This window comes from Myxine glutinosa, chromosome 2 (assembly GCF_964187855.1).
Source record: "Myxine glutinosa chromosome 2, kmMyxGlut1.1, whole genome shotgun sequence".
Classification (NCBI taxonomy): domain Eukaryota; kingdom Metazoa; phylum Chordata; class Myxini; order Myxiniformes; family Myxinidae; genus Myxine; species Myxine glutinosa.
Window position 1 is genome coordinate 215,746,385 of NC_136262.1, and position 19,998 is coordinate 215,766,382.

The 19,998-nt window shown below is 42.7% G+C and overlaps 1 protein-coding gene across 1 annotated transcript in view; it reads left to right on the top strand.

Moving 5' to 3' along the window:
* Nucleotides 1-19,217, top strand: part of HGD (homogentisate 1,2-dioxygenase) — a 62,938-nt gene extending 43,721 nt beyond the window's left edge. Inside the window, exons 11-15 of the mRNA XM_068106302.2 lie at nucleotides 1,324-1,428; nucleotides 5,321-5,447; nucleotides 13,243-13,424; nucleotides 16,399-16,517; nucleotides 18,773-19,217. Of these exons, the coding sequence (XP_067962403.2) occupies nucleotides 1,324-1,428; nucleotides 5,321-5,447; nucleotides 13,243-13,424; nucleotides 16,399-16,517; nucleotides 18,773-18,782 (543 nt within the window). The 3' untranslated portion in view covers nucleotides 18,783-19,217. The remainder of the gene's footprint in view (nucleotides 1-1,323; nucleotides 1,429-5,320; nucleotides 5,448-13,242; nucleotides 13,425-16,398; nucleotides 16,518-18,772) is intronic.
* Nucleotides 19,218-19,998: the final 781 nt, after the last annotated feature.

Consider the following 19,998-nt stretch of genomic DNA (forward strand, 5'->3'; position numbering starts at 1 on the left):
TCTACCTTCTGTATAGAACCACCTTTAGAGGCCATTTTCCCCCGCAGAGCAGGGGTTGGCCTTTTTCTGGCACCGTGGTCCCCTTTTTGAAGCAATGTTTTATGGCCAGATGCCCTTCCTGCCTCCAACCCTGTTAGTTGCTTCTTGCGACACACAGGGAATTACCAGTGAACTGGTACTCAATTTGCTGAACTCGGAAGGATGACAGGCTGAGTCAACCCCCCTGGCGTTAATTCAGCGATGGATCCTAGGATAGAACCCAGGATCCTAGGATCCCAAGCCAGCACCCTAACCGCTAAGCCAACACCAAGCTGACACCTTCTGTATATTAAATCAAACTAGCAACGGTACCTGCCCTACGGGCGGGGCTTCAATTGGGAGGCCCAAATGAAAAGGTAAAATATCAGAAATTAAAGGCTTTTTTAATTTTAAACGATTCATATAAACATCCGTTAAATCATATCACATGCAAATCATCAAAATCTAAACAGTATCTTATTATAATTCACCAAATGTCCCACAGTGGTCGATACACTATGATCATGGTGATCGTGATCGTGAATCGTAATCGATAATCGTGTTCACAATCGCTATGTCGTATGTACTCCCGATACGTGTTTCCTTCAGTTGAAATGGGTTAGAATTCTCTCAAGCAGGGATTCAACCCGTGTCCTTATGAAAGGTCGTTGTCCGAGGTCACCGAGTCCGATCGGTGCAGCCGTGCAGCGATCGGTGCAGCCGTTTGTGCGGCACCCGGGAAAACAACATCGTCACAATGAGAACAATGAACGTCATGCGAACGCGAATGTTATGTGTGAGTCCAAACCTGAGAATGCTGGAGACCAAAGCTGAAATTGGGAAAACTAAATAGCCTATTTTACTCCTGGAGATCCCAGGATTACCCACCCAAAATATCTTTGAGATCGGTTCAGCAGTTTTTACGGTACCTTCGAACAGACAGACGGACGGACATTTGGTGAATTATAGTAAGATACTGTTTATTATACCAGGTGAGCGCCAGGGGTATTGCCCCTATGTTTTTTGAAGTTAGAGTTTAGATTCCTTTTTAGCCAGGCAACAAAAATCTGATGTTCCTTTTAAGAAAATGACATCACTCTCAAGATCACTGAAAGCCGTAAATTCCCAACTTTATCGGATGCTGGCAATATTTATTTTCAATTCACTTTTGTATACTCACAACTGAATGAAGACAATAGCTCTGCATTTTGTCGCACCAATAGCAATGAATGTGATTTTTGTTTTTTTATGAAATCAATCTCCCAAAAGAAAATCCTTTTCTCCCCGTTTTCTCTTCCTGACCAGTCCAACTCCCCATTCAATGTGGTTGCATGGCATGGCAACTATGTACCATACAAGTACCCACTACAACGTTTCCAGGTTGTTAACTCTGTATCATTCGACCACCCGGTAAGGCTTCTTCCATTCTCTTGTTTATTTTTGGCAACTTAATCACAAAGAGGAGTTGTCTGTAATTGTTACATTAATATTTCCACTGTATTTACTCCAGGATGGCCTTGCCGTTTGTGGGGGTTACATTCTTGAAAATACCCGTGAAGTGCAAATCCGCGATCCTCAAACTAAATGGGTAATGGGGAAAATAGGTTTAGGTGCTTCAACTTTAATGTTTGTCACCCCTTTTTGCCAAAGTGTACCCTTAATGAACATATTTGTGCATTGTTTTTCTGCAATTTATTTTCATGAATAGAGTTAATGAAAACACAAAATAAAGTTTCTTTTATTGAGTTATTAAGATCACAAAACTTACTTTTAATAATAATGATGATAAACTAAATCCAATAATGCGAATGGTGATGATAAAGACGTTTTGATGGAGATGATGATGTTGGTGGCATTGAGGGGGTTATTGTGTTGATGGCCCATGGCAATTAGGTGAATAAATGTGGAAAATAGTTCGCCAACTCGCGATTATTTGAACACATTGACCGCAATCCGCAAACCTTGCTTCAATAAATTCATCATGATATAGCGAACCCACGAATGGCATGGCCCTCCTGTATGAATCAGTTTTTTAAAATTTATCAGCTCCTCTGTTCATATGTGGGAATTGCCCAATTCTAGAATAAATAGAACCACCTTTCGAGGCCATTTTCCCCCGCAGAGCAGGGGTTGGCCTTTTTCAGGCACCATGGTCCCCTTTTTGAAGCAATGTTTTATGGCCGGATACCATTCCTGCCGCCAACCCTGTTAGTCGCCTCTTGCGACACACAGGGAATTACCAGTGAACTGGTACTCAATTTGCCGACCTCGGAAGGATGACAGGCTGAGTCAACCCCCCTGGCGTTAATTCAGCGATCGACCGGGATTCGAACCCAGGATCCTAGGAATCCCAACCTGGCACCCTAGCCGCTAAGCCAACACCAAATTCTAGAATAAATACGACAAATAAAATGGAAGCTGATGTTATAGAATAGATAGTTAGTGATGTGAATGTTGAGACATTTCAAGAAGAATGTTTTCTTTCCTCTAGTGGTTTAAGGTGCTGGCCTATGGAGATCTTTTATGCTCCTTGTCCTTCCTATTTCTATCTGGTAACATTGTAACAACTTAAGATTGTTTATATACGTACCCATCTGATTTTGACTTTGTGATCTGTAGAACTGCAAAAACATCACATTCTGTCTAACTCTATCCTGCTTTCATCTGCCCATTCATATTTCTTTCAAATAACATAAGGAAGATATATATATATATATATATATATATATATATATATATATATATATATATATATATATACACACAGGGTGGTCCAGAAACCCTGGGCACATTTTGAAGAATGATACCTGCAACAAACAAGTATGTTTATTATTGTTCTTTGGTGCAAAACAAATCTTGATTACTCGTTAAACAGTCTAATCAGTCTAATAAAAATGAAACAGATCAGTTCAAATCTTCAAACTGCACTCTGACACACTCGGACACACAGTTCTGTATGTTTCAGTCGTTAAGGCAGCAGTCTCATTACGGATGAATTGTTTGAAGTCTCTAAGGGTCGTAGGATTCCTTGAATACACTTTGTGTTTGAGGAAACCCCAAAGGAAGAAATCACAGGGTGTTGTTAAATCACAAGACGGGCAATCCATTTGTCTGTAAAGTTGAAATCAAGGGCTTGGTGTACACTGGCAGCATAATGAGCAGGCGCACCGTCATGCATGAACCACATTTGGCCATCATTGAGTGGAAATACATGCTGATCCAACATTAGAAGGTAATTTGCAGCATTCACATTTTCTTCGAAAAATATTGGTCCAACAATTCCTCCAGAAGAAATGCCTGCCCAGACCGGACACACTCGCTTGATACTGGACGTTGTGCTCAACAGGAAATCGTGGGTTGTCTCCTGCCCATATCACACTGTTATGACGATTCACAGAACCAGATAAAGTAAACTTGGATTCATCTGACCACAAGATCCTGTTCTGCAAATCATTGTCCATGTCCATTAACCCAAGCAATGTCTCACATGCCTCAACGTGCCTGTCAAAATCATCCTCAGATAGTTGGTGAATTAATCTGGGTATGTATGGTTTCGCATTAAGGTATTTTAGTATTCTTCAAATCAATGATCGGCTTATGTTGGTGACGTTTGATAAACGACGAGTTGATAATGGTGTGTTACTGTCGAGTTGTTGTTGAATGACCGCTCTGCTTTCCTCAGTTCGAACAGTACGAGGCCTTCCTGATGACAGTTTTGGAAGAATGCTGCCGGTTTCATCAAACTGCTTGTTTATTCTGCTAATGGTTCTTCTGTCAATTGCGTCGGTGCCACATTCTTTGACAAGTTGTATGTGAACTTCAGCCGAATTTCCAGATGCAGAACACAAGCGTACATCGAGAATATTCTGTGTCACAATATCCTCCATCATATTAGGGCATCTAATTCACAATGAACTGACATAATGCAAAGACAAACGCATGCAGCACAGTGAGCGAAGCTCATCCCGATCCATATCACGTGATGCACCTCACGCTGTTGCGTATCATGTGATGCCACTGCGTGTTGAATCGGTCACATCCATTTACGGGTAATCATGTTTTGCTTTGCACCAAAGAACAATAATAAACTTAGTTGTTTGTTGCAGGTATCGTTCTTCAAAATGTGCCCGGGGTTTCTGGACCACTCTGTGTATGTATATATACATATACACAAAGAATTAAGTTAAGCACCCCCCCGTTTTTTTACAACCTCGCACATTACAAGTTTGTTGTCGTCAAAACAGTGTAATATACCCATGATATTGCTATATTTTCTGGAGAAGTGATATTATGGTCACATAAAAACATAACAATCATGCCGTTTTCAATATTTTATTCTGAATAATTTAAGGTGAAATTTTTTGGGAATTTTAGGCATATTTTCACCTCAATTTAAGTATGGAGCTATAGGTCCATCACGGACAGTGTGGATGACGTTTATGTTTTCTAACGTACAGTCATTGTTCTGAGAAGACCTCTAGCGATCTTTGCGTCAATAACGTGTGTAGGACCCACGTGATCGGATCACTGACTCAACCCTACGTCTCATAGACCCTGTAAGCCGTCGTATGCGTTGCTGTGGCAGGTTGGTCCATTCCCGATGTAATGCACGTTCCAATTCATCCAGATTGGCTATTGGAGGGACCATCTTCGCAATTTGTCGTCCCAACATGTCCCAAACGTGCTCGAGGGGGTTCAGGTCAGGACTGTACGCAGGCCAGGGGATGGTTGTCACAGCACCTTGCTCCATCCGATCACGTGGGTCCTACACACGTTATTGACGCAAAGATCGCTAGAGGTCTTCTCAGAACAATGACTGTACGTTAGAAAACATAAACGTCATCCACACTGTCCGTGATGGACCTATAGCTCCATACTTAAATTGAGGTGAAAATATGCCTAAAATTCCCAAAAAATTTCACCTTAAATTATTCAGAATAAAATATTGAAAACGGCATGATTGTTATGTTTTTATGTGACCATAATATCACTTCTCCAGAAAATATAGCAATATCATGGGTATATTACACTGTTTTGACGACAACAAACTTGTAATGTGCGAGGTTGTAAAAAAACGGGGGGGTGCTTAACTTAATTCTTTGTGTATATATTCTTAATTTTGTTACAAAGTGTGTATCCGCATCTGAAATGCAATTCATCTCCTCTCTCTTTTCTAATTCCTCAATAAACCGAATTTCTTCTGTGGAGTTTTGTGCCCACCCCCTCCCTCATCCTATCCCCCCCCCCCCCACATCATTTAATACATGGCTTCCCTGTTGTCTCTCAATGCCCCCTCTTCCAGGACCCCTCCATCTTCACAGTACTGTGTGCCAAATCTGCCTATCCAGGAACCTCCATCGCTGACTTTGTCATTTTTCCTCCTCGCTGGGCTGTTGCTGAACACACCTTTCGTCCTCCATATTTCCATCGTAACACAGCATTTCTCCTTTTCATCTTACATCTTCATACAACACTTCTCTTTTTCAAAATTTTCATCCTCTTTGAAACCCATACTTTTGACTCTAACATAAATAAGATCCATTTCTATTCTAAAATTATTGCGTTAGATATTACAGGCAAACTGTATTTTTCGGCATAAGAAATAAACAAAATGTTAGACAATCTATATTTGTATGTTTAATATATCCAAACAAATAATGTATTGACTGTTTTTAAATGATTCAATCTGTCAGTAAATTGTTTTTTTTTTGTTTTTTTTTGTATACTGAATCGAGGCTCGTGAAAGAGCTAACATTTATTTCACAAACAAATGAACCAGACAAACAAAATATATAAAAAGAGGGAGCGGAAGACAAGATGGGGAGAGAAGGGGAAGCACACAAACACAACATTTGAGAGCAGGGAGATGTGTGGGAGGGAGAGGGCTTGGGGGGAGGAGGCATGGGAAGGGAGGGGGGGTGGGAGAAGTATAAAACACAAGGACACCAAGGACTTCCAGGACAGAAGTTGGTATTTCAAAAAAGTGGATTTGGGGTGAAATTAGCGGGGGTAGAAAAGATCAAGATTTTGGATGGGGGAAGATAAGAGATGGTGGTGAACAGCTGTTTTAAAGTCCTGGAGGGTGGAGTGGGATTGAAGAGAGTGAGGGAGTTTGTTCCAGAGGCGGGAGAAAAGAGGTATTGAAGGAGTGAAGGTGAGCAGAGAGTCTTGATTTTGGCAGTTTAACCATAAGAGGGTTGCAGGCAGATCTTGTGCGACCTGTAGGAATATTTGGGGAACAGAGCCCAGAGAGAGCTGGGGGGGCAAGGCCAGAGAGGAGTCGGTAGAAGACGGCAAGACCACCAACCTCCCTGCGGTGAGTGAGTGAAAGACCCTTGGAGTTAGCTTCATCGCGGGAGATTCCAATGATTCGGAACGCTTTGGTTTCAACAGCGGGAAGACGAGCTAGGTGTGAGGCAGGAGCACCAGCCCAGAGGAGAGAGCAGTATTCCATTGAGCTGCGGATGAAACCCTTGTATGTGGTGAGGAGCTCAGGTGTGCGAAGGAAGGACTTCGCACGATGGAGGATGCCCAGTCGGCGACTGGCTTTGGAGGCCAGACTTGAAATGTGGTTTTCCCAGGAAAGATCATGGCAGATAGTGAGACCCAAAAGCTTGAGTGACAGAACTTCTTGGAGAGGATTATTCAGAAAGTGGATGGGAGGGTTGTCCAGTCGGTCTTTTTGGAGAGACATCGTAAGAGTGTGAGATTTGTCAGGATTGAAAGACATGTTCCACTTGTTTGCCCAGTCTGTCATTTTGTCCAGGTCTGCAGAGAGTGAGGAGGCTGCAGACTGTCGATCTGAGGGATGAGGAATGGAGCGACAAAGAATAGAGTCGTCAGCAAAGAGATAGAGAGGATTTACAAGAGAGTCAGAGAGATCATTGATGAAGACCAGAAAAAGCACAGGGCCCAGAACACTGCCTTGGGGAACTCCAGCCTGAACAGGAAGAAGAGATGAGAGAAACCCATTCAGGGCCACACGTTGACTACGACTAGAGAGGAAGTCCGCCAGCCATGCGTGGAGATTTCCATGGATACCAAAGGAGGAGAGTTTGGTGAGCAGAGCGGCGTGCCAGACCCTATCGAAGGCATGTGATATGTCAAGGGAGACAGCTCTAATTTCCTGTTTGGCATTGAGGACCTCCATCCATTGTTGAGAAAGCAGAAGCAGCATGTCCAGAGTAGAGTGACCAGGTCTGAAACCAAATTGATGATCAGAGATCAAGCGATTGGAGAAGAGGAAAGATTTCATATCTGAAGCAATGATGGATTCCATGACTTTGCTGATAATTGGGAGAAGGCTGATTGGTCTGCAGTTGCTAGGATCTGTTTTTGCACCTTTTTTGTACAAAGCGGTGATGTTGGCTGATTTCCAAGCAGATGGCAGATGACCTTGAGCAAAAGAGAGGGTGAAGAGAACAGAGAGAGGGAGTGAAAGAGCGGAAGAACAGGATTTTATGACCCGTGGGCTGATGCCGTCAGGTCCAGTTGCAGAATCAGAGTCGAGGGTTGACTGAAACTTTTCCACCTTGTCAGGAGGAAAGGACACAGAGTCCAGGAGCAGCTGGGTACGGTGGGTACAGAGAGGGATGGGTTTGGGACACAAGATTTAGAGGCAAACACTGAGTTGAGGCATTCAGCTTTTTCATGTGCGGAGTCAGCTGTGTAGCCGTTTGAGGTGAGGGAGGGGATGGAGGGGGAACAAACACCAGAAACAGATTTGACCAGACGCCACCAGGATTTGGAAGAGGGAGACAGATAAGAGAGTTCGGTCTTGAGAACGGAGAGATATTGTTTCCTGGCTCTCCTGAGGGTAGACACACACTTGTTTCGGGCTTTGTGAAAGGAAATGAGATTTCCTTCTGTTGGATTTGCTTTCCGAAATGACGAAAGGAGACGAAAGGAGACGAAAGCAAGTTGCTTCTGGGCAACAGCCTCACCACAAGATTCCGTGTACCATGGACGGGAGGAAGGGTATGACAACTGAAGACGAGATGGGATAAATCTGTGCATGAGAGAGAGCAATTTACTTTGGAAGAATTCCCAGGATGAGTTGATGTCAGAGGCGGTAGAGATGGGAGACCAGTCCAGATGATTGATGGTTGCTTGAAGACCGTGCCAGTTGGGCTGAGTGAAATGCCAGACTCGTCGACGCTGAGGAGGCTCTCTGAGAATGGTCAGAGAGATGTCCACTTTAACAAGCACATAATCAGATGAGGCGATTGGAGCAGAAGAAGAGCAGCTGACATTTTCAGGGAAGTTAGTCATAACCAAGTCCAGAAGAGAAGATGCTCCGTTGACTGAGATCCGGGTCGGGAAATTGACAGATTGTGTCAGTCCCAGTGAGTCGCAGAAGTCCTTTGCTGAGGAGCCATGGCTGGTGAGAGAGGTACCCACACCCAGCCAACTGGCATGATGACAGGTGAAATCACCACATATGAGGAAGAGAGAGTTGGGATGGGTAGATAGAAGTTGATCCATATTATCAGACAGCGAGATGTAGATGGAGTCATCACTGTTTGGTGGACGGTGGGTTATTCTGCACAAACGACACTGTGGGCCTTCATGTCTACCAGCATATCTAACCATTTCCAAGTGGGCCAACGATCTAACTCGTACAGCTCTCACGTACCTCTGTTCCGTCCTGTCAGACTGTCGGCGAATGCAATGATAGAAGTACAAAATATATTTCATGTTAACATTTTTATTGGAACTGGAACTTAAATCTGTAGGAGGAGAGGTCATCCAAAAATAATTCTGGTTATAGCAGATGCATTAACTCAGCTATAAACTTTAACCCCCCTGTACTGTCTTTCCCTCACGGTGCCCCTGTGCTGTCTTTCCCTCACGGTCCCACTGTACTGTCTTTCCCTCGCGGTCCCGCAGGGCTGTCTTTCCCTCGTGGTCCCCCTGTACTGTCTTTCCCTCGCGGTCCCTCTGTGCTGTCTTTCCCTCGTGGTCCCCCTGTGCTGTCTTTCCCTCGCGGTCCCCCTGTGCTGTCTTTCCCTCATGGTCCTCCTGTGCTGTCTTTCCCTCATGGTCCCCCTGTGCTGTCTTTCCCTCATGGTCCCCCTGTGCTGTCTTTCCCTCGTGGTCCCCCTGTGCTGTCTTTCCCTCGTGGTCCCCCTGTGCTGTCTTTCCCTCGTGGTCCCCCTGTGCTGTCTTTCCCTCGTGGTCCCCCTGTACTGTCTTTCCCTCGTGGTCCCCCTGTGCTGTCTTTCCCTCGCGGTCCCCCTGTACTGTCTTTCCCTCGTGGTCCCCCTGTGCTGTCTTTCCCTCGTGGTCCCCCTGTGCTGTCTTTCCCTCGTGGTCCCCCTGTACTGTCTTTCCCTCGTGGTCCCCCTGTGCTGTCTTTCCCTCGCGGTCCCCCTGTACTGTCTTTCCCTCGTGGTCCCCCTGTGCTGTCTTTCCCTCGCGGTCCCCCTGTGCTGTCTTTCCCTCGCGGTCCCCCTGTGCTGTCTTTCCCTCGCGGTCCCCCTGTACTGTCTTTCCCTCGCGGTCCGGTCCCCCTGTGCTGTCTTTCCCTCGTCGTCCCCCTGTGCTGTCTTTCCCTCGTGGTCCCCCTGTGCTGTCTTTCCCTCGCGGTTGTCAGCTCTTTCACGAGCTTCGATTCAGTATAAATAAAAATAAATAAAAATAAAAATCATAATTTATATACTGAATGGATAATGATTAAAAACTAGGGCCTGAGCAGGAAGATGAGGGGGGCGTTCAGTGCGAATTTCTTCTGTAAAGTAAACATGGCTTCTTTGGAATAAACATGAATGGAGGGATTCAAAGAGAAGGAGGGGTAGCTCAGTTCTCCTTTGAAGTTCAGTTTTCTCAAGTTACAAAGTCTTACTATTCACTCCTCTTTTGTTTTTTGTTTTTCACTTGCACTGCCATGTTGGAAACGAGCATCATCTTCACCTAATACCAAGTCCAAATAATTATTCATCACTTCCCCCACATATACATAAAATAAGAGACCCGAACTTTGTTCATAGCATCCTGAGGGTGCTATATTATGCAACAAACAAACAATACCAGAGTTAACTTCAGATAATATTAAAGGACGATTAAAAAGGCCGTCAAATATGATGGACTGGAGCTGTTTATTCGATGGTGCAGCCTCATGAGCGTGCCAAAGTCTGAAGCCTAGGCCTAGTGTCAGGTGTGCTTGTATCTTTTTTATTTATTAGACATTCTACGGATGTAAATGAACACTCGTTTTACTCTGCGTGCATTGCGCATCACGTGCAGCGAATTTCACCTCCCTGCATATTGTATTTATTATTTAACAAGCGTTACACCTAGGTCCCCCGTTGGTGAAGTGATGTGAGTTGACAAAGTGGAAGACGCAGAAAACATGCTATGATATGATATTTCGCTCACAAGGTTCAGACATACATGGAGGCGGCCATCTTGGATTTTGACGTGGCCACCCAATTTTCAATAGCGTTCGTCCTTATGCCTAGATACACCCACACACCAGATTAGAAGTTGGTACTTCGCTTATTTTTCAAGATATTCCGCTCACAAGGTTCAGACATACATGGCGGCGGCCATCTTGGATTTTGACGTGGCGACCCAATTTTCAATAGCGTTCTTCCTTGTGCCTAGATACACCCAAACACCAGATTAGAAGTTGGTACTTTGCTTATTTTTCAAGATATTACGCTCACAAAGTTCAAACATATATATGGTGGCGGCCATCTTGGATTTTGACGTGGCGACCCAATTTACAATAGCGTTCTTCCTTATGCCGAGATACACCCACACACCAAATTAGAAGTTGGTACTTCGCTTATCTTTCAAGATATTCATCTCACAAGGTTCAGACATACATTGCGGTGGCCATCTTGGATTTTGACGTGGCGACCCAATTTTAAACAGCGTTCTTGCTTGTGCCTACATACACCCACACACCAGATTAGAAGTTGGTACTTCGCTTATTGTCCCCCGTCGCACAGCGGAGCGAAAGGGGGACTATGGTTTTCCCCTCCGTCCGTGTGTCCGTGTGTCCGTCCGTCCGTCCGTCCGTCCGTCCTTCCGTCCGTCCGTCCGTGCGTGCGTGTTTGCGTGCGTGCGGGCGTGCGTGCGTGCGGGCGTGCGTGCGTGCATAAGCAAAGGACCGCATTCGAATTTGATGTGTGGGTGCAACCCACGTCAAAATCCAAGATGGCCGCCGCCATGTATGTCTGATGCCATGTATGTCTGAACCTTGTGAGATGAATATCGTGAAAAATAAGCGAAGTACCAACTTCTAATTTGGTGTGTGGGTGTATCTCGGCATCAGGAAGAACGCTATTGAAAATTGGGTCGCCACGTCAAAATCCAAGATGGCCGCCACCATATATATGTCTGAAGTTTGTGAGCAAAGTACCAACTTCTAATCTGGTGTTTGGGTGTATCTTGGCACAAGGTAGAAGGCTATTGAAAATTGGGTCGCCACGTCAAAATCCAAGATGGCCGCCGCCATGTATGTCTGAACCTTGTGAGCGGAATATCTTGAAAAATAAGCGAAGTACCAACTTCTAATCTGGTGTGTGGGTGTATCTAGGCATAAGGAAGAACGCTATTGAAAATTGGGTTGCCACGTCAAAATCCAAGATGGCCGCCTCCATGTATGACTGAACCTTGTGAGCGAAATATCATATCATAGCATGTTTTCTGCGTCTTCCACTTTGTCAACTTACATCACTTCACCGACGGGGGACCTAGGCGTAACGCTTGTTTTTCAAGATATTCATCTCACAAGGTTCAGACATACATGGCATCAGACATACATGACGGCGGTCATCTTGGATTTTGACGTGGGTTGCACCCTCACACCAAATTCGAATGCGGTCCTTCGCTTACGCACGCACGCACGCAAACACGCACGCCCGCACGCACGCACGGACAGACGGACGGACGGACACACGGACGGAGGGGAAAACAGGACTTTTTTTTCGGTTTCCGGAAAACCGGAAAAAGAATAGTTTTCCGGACTTTTTTTTCTAATCGCTTAATACTAATGATTTCAAACTTGGCACATGGTTTCCTCATGATAAGTTACAGATCAAGTTCGAACTTCACGACGTTTCGATCATTTTTGACAAAGTTATGGCACTTTGAACTTTGGGAATTCTGATAATTCTGATGATCCTTGACTCAGTGCCATTTCAAGTTTTAATTTCCTTTAAAAAAGATTTTCTCTGCAATAATAGGACCGATTGAGGTCAAATTTTCACCGTAGGGGGGACTCGGTCTGTAGAATATTTTAATGGTAATTATGACGTCACAGGTCACGTGGTTCGGCCGCCATATTGTTTTTCGTGAAAACTTGAAAACCCCCTTTTTCTCTGCAATGGCTGAACAGATTGAGGCCAAACTTTGCAGGCAGAATCGCATACCCATGACGAACAAAAAAGTCAGCGAGCATGACGTCATGTGTCACATGGTTTCAGAGTTATGACGTTTTTAAGCATGAATCTTTAAAACCGAGCTCCTCCCTCATTTTTGATCCAATCGAGGGGAAACTTCACAGATCTGTTCAGCATGTCAGTCTACTAAAATGTCCTTTTGGAATTTGCGATAGAGCACGTGGTTTGGCAGATATCTTTAATTAAACGAAAAAAAAATAAAAATGGATATCTCTTGAATCGCTCGTACCTCAGACCGTGAGTTGGTAATTATATAATTCACACAGTGCAATACGTGTAGGCCGCTCCACGGAGCGACCTTGCGGGTTTATCAACGAGGCGAGGCATGACACACATGTGTCTCAGCATACCTCAGATCAAGTTTGAAAACCAGCATCAACCGTGCATAAATTTGCATATTCGATCATTTTTGACAAAGTTATGGCACTTTGAACTTTGGTAGGGGACATGTATTGCAGTGCAATACTCACAATGCTTGTTGTGCATAGTTGTACCAGTTTTTGTTTGTCATTGTTAATTTGTAATTGATAAATGTGTAAGATCCATGGAATGTCCTCTGGGACACCTATTTTATTTTAGTAGCCTTTTGTAATTTCATATTCAGTAATATTATATTGAAAGGTAGGGTGTCTCTGGTTTAAAAACAAAAATGATACTTTTGTAAACCTCACATTATTTCCTCTATCTTCAATCATCTCTCATCTGTGAAAATCCTTTTGTACTGTTTTTACCTATATTCACCTAATCTTCATGAGTTAGGTAAGTAGTTCAACTCTGATGTTTACCCGTTGTGGTACCCACATGCTCTGTCCAGGTAACTGCATGAGCGAATTCATGGGCTTGCTGAGCGGCAGGTATGATGCTAAAGGTGCAGGATTTATGGCAGGTGCCTCGAGCTTGCACACAATCATGACACCACATGGACCAGATGCTGAAAGCTGGAGTCAAGGAGCACATTGTCACCTGAAGCCTGAGAAAGTGGGCGATGGAGCCATGGTAAGGTAGCCATTGTTATTAAGTTTTATACCGTTGAGGACCACTGCAAAAGAATTAACATTGAATAGCAGGAAGGTAACTGAAACTGTAGCGGAGTCGATGGCACGCCATTGCAAATCACTCGCTTCCCACCTACAGGAAAGTTGAAGGTTCAAAAAATGTTTCACCAGGAATGACCCAATATCAAATTTTGAGTTTAAAAAAAATCTTCTGTTTTGACCTCTGTGACCCTCAGTCCCCATTCCCGGAGGCAAGAATCTGGGGGAAAATCCCAAAAAACAATTACATTTCATGCATCCCCCAATGTTGATTGCAAATACAAAGTTTCATTTTAAAATGTTTTAAAATGTGCCCTAACTAAGTCTGTTATGTACATTAACGATAAAACATGTCATAAAGAATAGGCCTTTGGGTCAGCAGCCTAGCTAAACTCTGTACCACCTGCATATCAAAGACCTTTGCAGTAAGGGTGGGAGAGGTAGTTCTGGGTGCACTGCTTCAGGACCTTCGCCATGCTCCATTACCCAGAATAATGGGGCAAATTGATGATACCAGTTTATTTAATTAAATCCTGCTCAGAACTGCATTAGCAAGAGAAGAGATTAATTTTACTGCTTATATCACTAAGAGGTATTTATAGGATCTAAGAGGTATTGGCAACTGGTATCTAAGAGGTATTTATAGGATTTTCCTAACGAATTTGTTGAGAAGCACTAAACCTGTCATTAAGGTACCACGAGCAGGGTATCCGTCTCACCTCAAATCAGCAGTTTTCTGGACTGTATCGGTAGAAACGTGTGGTACTTCTCAGAAGAAGTACTGAGTTTAAGTCCCTGTCATGCCGTCGAATTAACACCAGGTGGCGTTGGCTCAGCCTGGCATCCTTCGGAGGTCGGCAAAACGAGTACCAACTTTTTGGGATGAATGACCCATGTTGGAGTATCCTGTGTCGGAGTGGCGACCCGTCCAGGATTGTGCCCAATTGGCTAGAAAAACTGCTTTGGCAGGCCCATGCGTCTGAGGATGCAAACAGGATGGTCTTCTTCTTCCTCATGTCAGATAGTTTTGTAATTGGTATCGTGCACAGCTCTGACATTTTGTCATCACCGTGACACCAGCAATGTCAGTGTTTGTAAAGGTTAACATGGCCTGATTACCTCCACAAAATTGCATGAGATTGCCCCAACTCAGTATTAAGGTAGAAGATCTTCATGAAGTAAATACTTTTTATGGAAAGCAGATTGTTTTGCTTTATTTATAGATGCTTAGTTTTCGTGCATGTGAAATTACTCCCTGGAATATGTCACGATCCAATCATTATTTATTATTTATTTTTTCCACATTGCCAGTACATTTGTCATACAACATTGAGGCTCATGTGGGGGTGTAGTCAGGTTCACTATGTTTTTTCGTTCAAAATTTTGGTAGATTAGCAAAACTATACATTTTTGGAATATTCAGAGCATGAGGAATCCAAAAATTAATGTTTACATTTGCGTAGACACCTTTGCGAAAATGACACTCAGGACAGTGATGAAGATCTGTAAAAGCATATTCCTGAACGGTATAGACCTCGTAGATCCTGTGTATAGGACTTATAGTTCAATCTGATACTACCTATAACTTCCTATAACAACCTATAACTTCAAAGGACTTGCAATATCATGTATTATGTAATAGTTATATCACAAATATAATGACAATGGTTTTCAATTACCTTTGTTTGTTGCTTTTCTATAATCCTGAGCACTATTTTGAGGCCTTTATTGGATTCATTGACCCAGAAAACATAGGATTAGCATATTTAATTAAGTCTCTAGGTTGACTAGAAGCCGAGATCGCGCAAAATATGTATTTTATGGCGGCCATTTTCAAAATCCAAAATGGCGGCCATGCAGGTGTCTGTGCAAATGCCAACATTGATTTTCAGATTCTCCATGCTCTGAAGATTCCAAAAATGTACAGGTTTGCTAATCTACCAAAATTTTGAACGAAATTATATTTGTTAACATAGTGAACCTGACTAGTGATGAGACAGAAGGTAAAAGGGTAATGTAGTGGCATGAGGCAACAGTTGGACACGATAAGGATGGGAATGAACAAAGAAAAAAAGGAGAGAGAGGAGAGAGAGGAGAGGAGGGGAGGAGAGGAGGAGAGGAGGAGAGGAGGAGAGGAGGAGAGGAGGAGAGGAGGAGAGGAGGAGAGGAGGAGAGGAGGGGAGGAGGAGAGAAACATGGTAGGTGGAGAGGGTGAAGTTAGGTCAGCTGAACCCTAATCAGGCCGGATTCGCCCCCCCTCCCCCTCCACCTTTTTCGCCATATTTTTGCAGAAATGTTTTTTCCCGTGCTGAGTCTTCAGGACTTTTTCTGTTCAAGTCTTGCGCACGTTTTGATCCTAAACTTATAAAAATCGGAGTTACGGTTGCCACGCAGCACACAGTTTCTCTGCGCTACTCACCACAAGCCAAAACTTTTCCCATTCCATTTACCCAGCACCCATATCTTTCCATAAGTAATTATGTGCTGCATTCAATATCTTTCAGTTTGTCACAATCACACTTTCCCCATATCATTATCCAATGCTCCTCTACATTAGACCAGGTTCGTTAGACCAGTGTGCATGAAGCAGAAGGGTCAGAATTCCCATAATCCATGCTACGTATATACATGTTGAAGGGCCAAAGTCCTTAGTTATTTTTTAACAGATGTCAAGAGTAGCAGGAGAGCTGGGTGGCAGTCGGACACATAATACGGATGCAGGAGAAAGGGAAGAATTAAATTGTGGAAAAAAAAGAGAAAAAGATGGAGGAGAGCAGGGAACACAGATGGCAGAGAAGCTGGGGGAGGGGAAGGGGGAGATAAAGGAAAAGTTGAAAAGGATGTGTTTAATTTAAAAAATGCCATTCGTTTGCGTAATATGTAGATTGTCTTTTTTTTCTGCCCCAAACTGCTAATCTCAAACTTGACCTCCGCAGGCATTCATGTTTGAAAGCTCCCTGAGCCTGACAGCCACACCATGGGCCTCGAATGTCAGCTGTAGAGATCTGACTTACCACAAATGCTGGGAAGATTTGACCTCACACTTCCAGCACAGGTAAACTCAATTTATCATTCTTTACCGCTTCTGTAATTTTACCTCTAATTGTCTTAACAAGAAGCCATACCTGAACAAATATTTTACCTTTTCATCAGCCTTTTCAGACAGAGGATCATCAGCTTAGATCTGCTTTTAGTATTTCTGTACCAACCAAACCTTGGTATGGTGTTTCAACTCTTTCATCACTTGAATCAACATACTCGTACAAGTTCATCATCACCTGCAGAATGTAGTTGTATTCCCTTTCTCCTCCCCTCCCACACCCCATCATTTTAGCTTATTTTTCACACACAAAACATGGAGTTTATCCTGTAAGGGGGGGAGATTAGATGGGGTTGGACTACATGCAATAAAAAAACATGGAGTCTCACATAATTCCATCTCATCATAATTTGAGCATTCCTGGTGTGCGTGTGTGTGCAGAAGTTCATGGATAATGTGATTACTTGTGTTCTGATGAGATTGAGGATGAAAAGAAATAAAAATGACGGGAATTTAAAGAAAACGTATAAACAATTTGTAAGAGCTGGGACGCAGAGGGGAATACGGGTAAACAATAAGTCCACTTATGAGTGGGAATGTCATTCACATGACATGAATACAAGACAATTGGAAAAGATGGCAAATACAACATCTTGTAAATTATCAATCATGTTAGATATGTATATATATATATATATAGCTCTTTCTAATGACTGACTATTATTACTGATATTATTGTTCGGTACCTTCCAGTGCCGTAGAAAGCTGAAATTTGGCGTGCTGATGGATGCCGAAGCCGGTACACTGGGGAAAATCCCAAAACCATCCAAAAGTATCCGTAAATGAAAATTTACGTTAAAAAACACTGTAAATACATACATTTTTAAAAACCTCAATCAACATCTAGCATTTGAAAATTGTAATTTATAGAAAGTCTGTAAATTGAAATAAAAAATCTCAATGAAAATTAATGTAAAAACAGTAAACGCGTCCGTAAAAACAATAAATAAACAAGAAGACGTCATGCGGAGCACGATACTTGCAAAATCCACCCCCCACTTCCAAGAAAAAAAAATTCCATTGATACAGCAAATTGTCCATTTCATCAAGATTAAAATTGACAATCTTGATCAAAGCTTGGGTGAACAGGAAGAAAAGTGACGATTTTTCAGATGAAAAATGATGATTTTGTAAGGTTGACCTTTGACCTTTTGACCTCAAAAATAATTAGTTTCCCTATTTAGTGACACAATGTGCAGATGCTGTTCAATTTTCAAGTCAATCGGATGAAAACTGAGGATTTTAAAAACTTGGCCTATGTTGACCTTTTGGCCTATGTTGACCTCAAAAATAGTGGGTGGTTGAATTCAGTTTGCTGATATGTAAATCCTATTCAAATTTCAAGTCAATCAGATGAAAATTGAGGATTTTAGAAATTTGGTCTATGTTGACCTTTTGGCCTATGTTGACCTTTTGGCCTATGTTGACCTCAAAATACTTGGTGATTGAATCCAGTGACCAGATATGCAAGTCCTCTTCAAATTTCAAGTCAATTGGATGAAAATTGAGGATTTTAGAAATTTGGCCTATGTTGACCTTTTGGCCTATGTTGACCTCAAATATACTTGGTTGAATTCAGTGAGCAGATATGCAAGTCCTCTTCAAATTTCAAGTGAATCGGATGAAAATTGAGGATTTTAGAAAATTGGCAAAGTTGGTGACCTTTGGGCTATGTTGACCTTTTGACCCCAAAAACAATAGGCTTCTCAATTGGGACGACCTATACAACTTGATGAAGTTTCGTGACGATCGGTTTAGAATTGTGACCTGTAGGCAAACAAAGGCAAACAGACAAACAAAGACAAAGAAACAAAGTTTGTTTGTTTGTAGACAAACAAAGACAAACAAACAGACAAACAAACAAACAGAACCATAAACGCAACCGACCAATATACTTGAAAAATCTTCGGTTTTGCAAGTAATAAACCTAAATTGATATTTAGCAGGAGATCGGTGATGCTTGCCTATAATCACTAAGCTTATATTATGTACTTATGTATGAAGCACGTTATTGCCCACGTGTGTGTGTGTGTGTGTGTGTGTGTGTGTGTGTGTGTGTGTGTGTGTGTGTGTGTGTGTGTGTGTGTGTGTGTGTGTGTGTGTGTGTGTGTGTGTGTGTGTGTGTGTGTGTGCGTGCGTGCGTGCGCGTATATATATATATATCATTGTAATAACGTTTCTCCCTTGCTTTTTGTTTTGTCTTTCACCAGAGAAAGATAAATGGAGTGTCCAATTGAAAACGACTGAAGGGAAGATTTATGGCTCAAAAGCCAATGAGAACCTTACTACCTGAAGTTTGTTGCTTAAGAACGCAAACACCAAGTTTAAATGGCGAGATGTGATGAGAATGTTTAAATTTGCTGCATATCGAAGATTTCTGATGCAAGGTGCCAATCCAAAAATACCTTCATAAAATGTACGGTATTTACCACATGAATAGCGATATTGTTCTCGGATTATAATCTTGACAAATCTGCCATAAATATCAAAGAATTACACTTGCGCCTCGTAAATACTCCTTGGTTTTCCCCGTAGTGCTTACGACATCACAAATGAACACGTACGTACACAGCTCAAACACTTAAACTCCCTTTCAATGTAAATTGAGCCCAGGAATCAATGTTTCTGTCTAATAAAAAACTGTGTGTACAAATACATGGGTCTTGGGTTGGCTCAACTGGGCTATGCTTCTGTATTATGAATCTTGTGATTTCAGGTTTAAATCCCAAACTTCACGAGGAAGACGATGGCAAAACAGAATGCATTTACAAGGTCGGATCTGCTTCAGAAGAGGCAATCCTGTGGCAATGGAGCATGTTCATGGATAATCTGACAACACAAATAGTTCAGAAATTCCTCAAATTCAGGCTTTTTTATTCTTTTTTTTGACCGCGAAATCAAATTGCCTTTGGACAAAACTTTGTGCAATAATTGCATTTAAAGTTCTTAAGTTCTGCCACCAAATTGTGTTGAATCCCCGTAAGGTAAGATTTTCCATCATTCTTATTTTCAGCATGAAAATTCCAATACGAGAAAAAGTGTTCTTATGTATTTATTTATGGAAGACCTCATTTGGAACGACGAAAATGGTTACAAAAAGACCTCTCTGTCTGTCTCTCTCATGGTGGGTTTGGCACAAAAAAAAAATCCAGTTTGAGGTTAGTTAGTCGTCTAATGCTCTTGAACAGAGGAAGGTTATCTCAGCAATGTAACCCACAAATTTGTTTAGAGAGGTGTGGTGTTAAGCGATCCATATGTTGATCATGGTTGACACAGTCGCATCCTGCGGAACTCCAAATATGCCACTTATGCATCGAGTGGCTGCAGAGTCCATGCCCCATTCATATCCAATTTAGGGCCTTCCATGGCAAGTCAAAACCAGATGGCTTCACTGTTGGGATGGAAAATGGCAGCCTGCTCACAGCTAACCCTGCTA